We start from the raw sequence: 5,298 nt of genomic DNA, 5'->3' as shown, positions 1-5,298 counted from the left end.
CAAGAAGCTCCAGTGCAAGCCATATGTTTGTCAGTGTCGGGGTACCTACCTGTTCTGCTGTTTTTACGTTTTACGTAACCTGATGTAAAGATTTATGTGTAGGGCATCTGAGTCAGAAAATGACACAATCGCTGTTTTGACTAACCCTGTACGCAGTTCTGTGAGATTTTGTTCCAGACTGTGGAACCATTGGCGAACTTGTCTGTATGTTAGACACTGAACATTGTGGAAGGCTCTGTTTTTGTTTTGTTGTTGTTTTTTGTTTGTTTGTTTTTGTGGCTTACTGGGGTTTTTTTGTTTGTTTTTTGTTTGTTTGTTTGTTTGTTTGTTTTTTCCCTTCTTCTTTTTAACTGTGATATGGATCCCACTGGGTCTGAAATAAAGAATAAAGTAAAGTAAGTATTTTTATGCTTGCGTCTATTGTGAATTAATGGAAGTCATTTATATGTTCAGTATATAGGGGAAGAAAGGGGAAGAAGCCCCACTTAAAAAATATATTTGGATATTAGTTTAGCATGTGTAGGATGACAATGCATAAATCAACTTTCGGGAGAAATACATTGATAGAGTATCTAATTTTGTTATGTAATCACATGAAAATTCTAATCTTGTAAAGGGGCGTATACATGCACACACGTTGGACCTGGATTTTTTTTGTGAGGCAATGTCATGTCAACCTCAAAATGCAGAAACTGGCCGTGACATAATAGACAAAAATACATATTCATATCCACAGCATTGTGGGCATTCAAAGTGTCAAGGGACCAGAAACAGTTAAGAATTAGGAGAAATAAGATGCATTTGAGAATAGTTAATGATGTATAGTTCTATGTTGTTTCCCTTCACAATGCTACAAAGTTTCCAAGCACATTCAGCTTTCTGAGTGCTGATGCAGGGAATTCTATGAAAGCTCTTCAGGAACTTCAAAAGCAGCGTCCATGCTGAACTTTGCTGCGGGACTGAAATTCTTGAAAACAGAAACTTTTAAAGTTAATCTCAAGAAGGCCCATACAGAAATGTGTGTACCAAATTTTAACACGTTTAACACAAAAATCTCTGCTTGCAACTGCTTTGGGAAGAATACTTTTACATTAAAAAGTTGTAATTGATATTAAAAACCTGACCTGTGATCAATGAGGAGAAGATTAACAAAGTAGAGCACCTTCCCCTTCCTTTTCTGCAGGTCTGATGTTTTGTTGACTGAGGGCTTACGGTCTGGGGAATTGTCACCACCACTTGAATTAATAGTGAAACCCAACTTGGCTCCACGTGGCAGATCCCTGAGAATAACATCGAAGTCCAGCCACTCATTCCACAGCACTTCATCTGCGAACGCCTTTGGAGCTGAGGACACTGAAGAGAGAACCTTGTTACCGTAGAGTATGGATGCTGTAACATAAACACACTGAGGGCATTTGCTTGGAAGTTTTGGGATGTCAAAGCCAAGCAATTTCACTCGGAGTCTTCTGTTGCAGTCCCACAAGGAGATCATAAAGATATCGTCCAAATCCTTCCCGTCAAGGCGAAGATCATCATGGGAGCTGAACTCGCCACTGGAATCATCGACCAGGGGCCAGTCCACAAACTTGACGGACTCATCGGCGAGCTGCGACACGGGGACCACAGAGAGGTGGAGGTCTTGAATGGTTTTCATGCACTGTCGAACCCAGAGGAAATTGCTCAGGGGGAAATCTCCAGATAAAAACTCCTCTCTCCCGGTGACCTTCAACACCAATTTTTCCGAAGTGTCATAATCAACCTTCTCGTCTGCCATCACCCTTTTAAAAACCTTCAGAAGAAGATTTGGAGTTGTGCTAAAATCCACCTGTATGCTGAAGCTGATCTTGTTCATGTAATGGAGGGCTACAGGGAGCTTCCTGTTTATCTGGTCCTGCAGGTCAGTTGAAATGGGGGCGTGTGTGATCCAAGGCTCTGTAGCGTACAACACATCATTCCGATGCCTCAGTTCTTGCCTCCTAGGAGATGCCAGTTTCCTGCGGGTGAATGTGAGCTCACCGAGCCTGTCAGGCGCTTCTTTCTCCAGGTCGTGTCCAATCAGGTAAGCCAGACACTGCTGCTGTTTCTTCCTCTCCTCTGAATCAACTACCACAAGTGGTTTTACCACCATGTGCGCCAACAGACGCCCAGAGTCGTCACATGACCATGAAATGTCAAGCGTCCTGATAACCTGACAGTCATCGTAGGCCTCATACCAGTCTTCCCCCCTGGCATATAGCAGAGTGTATTTCTCTGGATCCAGTATTGCAAGTGGGTCTGGGTGGCAGTTTTGTTCTTGTGCCTGAAAGCAGAGACAAATATTGGAAAAACTTTGATGTTTGCAACTTCATTTTATATTTAAACTAAAAGTCTACAGCTACAGTATCCACCCTGTGAGGTTTTATCATAAACTGCACGTAACATAACGCACAGATGTGCTTTAAGCTAAATGCTACTGTCAGCATGCTAATATGCTTATGATGATAACTTCTTAGTTGAACATGCTGTGGGGAAGTCTTTAGTTTTGCAGATATTTTGAGAGACACCATAGTATCTGCCAAATCAATTGACCTGGTAATGAATTAAATAAAAAGTCAACAAAGTTATTACAATTAATCTTGAGAAGGACAAGAATTTATGTACCAAATTTCACAGAAATTCAGTTAATAGTTAATAGATTTTATTAATATATTTCACTAAAAACCAAAAACCTCATGGTGTCGATAGAGGAAAAGTCAGAGGATCACTAAGGTCATTAAGATTCATCCCCTGGGCACCATGAATAACTATACCAACTTTCAAGACACTCCACACAAAAGCTGGAAACAATTGTGGAATGTAACTAATAATTCAAGTACTATATGTATGTATGTGTAAAAACTCAATACTACTGTTTTAGTGAAAATGCATGTGTTTGGGAAGTATGGCATACACCTGGATAAATGGATTGGGTAATACTGCACAAAATGTGAGTTTCTGAACAGATGTTTTGATAGTTTTGCTGTTGTTTAACAATTCAGTCAATTAATAATTCAATATGCTTCCCTTTTCTGTGGAGGCATGCAAAGAGTTGTCCTCACAAAGTCAAGGTAACATGGCATGAGCATGGTGAAGCCAACACTTAGGTGCTTAAAACTACTGTTGCTTGATTAGCCACTTGGGGCTGATTCCAAAAGTCTGTCAATCCTCGAAGAGTCCCACATTAAAACTGACATGTATACAGCCAAATGAAAAAAAAACTGTTTTAGTCACCATAACTTATTTCCCAGTTCGCAACATACAGGGGGTGATTTGTTTTTACAACTTCCCCATTTACATTTGATTAAGGCTTGAAGTTATGTATAACTAAAAGCGGGTCTCTCAGAGCGACAGGCTTCTCAGTCTGATCCACCACTCACTCCTCCAAAGCTCCACACTTTCACACAAATTTAGTCACTTTTGGCAAAAAAAACCACAAAACAAGAAAAACAAATGGCTAGCTATATCCTATCACAGTATGCTGTGTCCAGATTCTTTCAAGCTTTTGGAGAGGCTGGACCAATAATTTTAGTTGCCTTCATTAGTTAGTCTGTCTTTGTTTTTACTAAAAGATTTTTTTTTTTGAGTTTCAGTTAACTGTTTTTCCCCTCCTGTGTTCCTGTACTGCCTTTCCCTCCTTAACCCATGTACACACCTGTCCTGTCACAGCCTCATTCTCCCAGCCAATCAGCACATGGCTGTTCTTCTGCATCTTTATCACTCATCAGTCTAGTTCCTACTTCTGTTCTGGTTTTTCAGATCAGTCATTGTTGGATCCTTGATTTGATTTTGTGATGATCAGTAGATGTAAACAAAGTGATCTGTTGTGTGCCTGCTGCCTGCAGTCTTTTGCATTTGGGTCCACCTGCTTCACATTCACGACAGGTCTATTATTTGAAACAGTCTATGGGAAAAAAAACCACTTTGTTTTCAGGTCATTTTGTTGTGACTTTTTTTCCCACTAATTTCTCACTCTTTTTTCAAATGTCTTGTTAAATTGCTTATTGCCTTCTCCCGATGTTTTTGAAAGAAATCAAACCCAGGTTTCCACCAACCAACATCTCCATCAATGGCAATATAAGGACTGTTCCTGGTCCTACTCCCCCTTCCTAGTTCCCAACAATTTCCACTAGGAACACCTGAACAAAAGGTCAATATCTGTGCCTCAGGAAATATTCAATATTCAAAGTGTTCTAGCGTGTACCCATTGCAAAGACCAGCTATGAATTTTTATATATAGAATTAAATGCAAAAAAAAAAAAAAAAAAAAACCCTGAAAGAGGTCAACTTTTAAAACATTAACCCCTCCAATAGAGATTTGCCTACCTGCATACAGATGCGTAGCCGCAGCTGGTAGACACTGCACTGCGCAGGGAGGATGACTGAGACTGACTCGCAATCCATATTGACATTGTAATCCTCATCAACGGACTCCTGTGGGGGACCAGGCTGCAGCTCACAGATAAACCTCAGGTTGTTCTCAGAGCAGCTCTGAGTTGTCGTCCCCAACAGAAGGTCAGCATGTGAGGCGACAGCCCGATTCAGCAGCACTGTGGGATCCATCGATATTTAGGAGAGCAAATCCTGAGATAAAATATGTTTTTTAAAACTCAGACATTGAGTGGTGCTCTCTTAAGATCCTCAGGTGGAGTGTGCTCAAGTCTGTACCTGTTTGACTGGGTGAGACTGTGTGTTCCCTTTTTGTGTTTGTCCGCAGCACTTCCTCATTCTTTTATGAAAACTAGTTTAGAGATAGATGCTAACAAAGCATTTACTGACACTGTGAAGGAGCTGACTTCCTTGTTCCCTTTTTGCAATTAGGTAACAAATGAAAATAACCTTTTCAGGCATTATCACATTTCTGGGCCTGGGTAGATAGAACTTTTACACTGTTATATTTTAACACAAATGCAATATGAAATATGAAATGTCTTGGTTTACCAGTCAACATTTGTTATGCGCTCAAAAATATGGTGACAATAACAGAAAGGAAAGTGTTAATTATCAAACAAGTCGAAAGGGAGCAGTGCTAATGACTTACAGGAATACACCCAACCTGTTTGGGTTGTTTGGCTTGTAACTCTGTGAATGCACTGTAGAGAGGATTATGAAATCACCTTTAATTCACCTATCTTTAATTCAAAGGTGCAGTTACTGATATTCAAGTGGGTCTTTGCACACATGTGTCATAATGTATCAGGGCAGGTTATTAAGTGGTGCTTATCACTGCCAGTCACTTTATATTTACCTCATGAGCTGATGTAAATCCAGGTCTCAGAACCA

General features: G+C 40.3%; 1 protein-coding gene across 1 annotated transcript; it reads right to left on the bottom strand.

Moving 5' to 3' along the window:
- Positions 1 to 339: 339 nt before the first annotated feature.
- Positions 340 to 4,670, bottom strand: LOC121963512 (phosphatidylinositol 4,5-bisphosphate 3-kinase catalytic subunit gamma isoform-like). The gene is made up of 3 exons (XM_042513798.1): positions 4,342 to 4,670; positions 1,163 to 2,299; positions 340 to 373 (listed from the first exon to the last, which is right to left on the bottom strand). Exons 1-3 carry the CDS (start codon positions 4,576 to 4,578, stop codon positions 347 to 349), a joined length of 1,401 nt encoding a protein of 466 aa, XP_042369732.1. The 5' UTR covers positions 4,579 to 4,670; the 3' UTR covers positions 340 to 346.
- Between the last annotated feature and the right edge of the window lie 628 nt (positions 4,671 to 5,298).

This window comes from Plectropomus leopardus, unplaced genomic scaffold (genome assembly GCF_008729295.1).
Source record: "Plectropomus leopardus isolate mb unplaced genomic scaffold, YSFRI_Pleo_2.0 unplaced_scaffold11509, whole genome shotgun sequence".
Classification (NCBI taxonomy): Eukaryota; Metazoa; Chordata; class Actinopteri; order Perciformes; family Serranidae; genus Plectropomus; species Plectropomus leopardus.
Note: the sequence above shows the minus strand (reverse complement) of the source record. Positions and strands in the feature narration are given on the sequence as shown.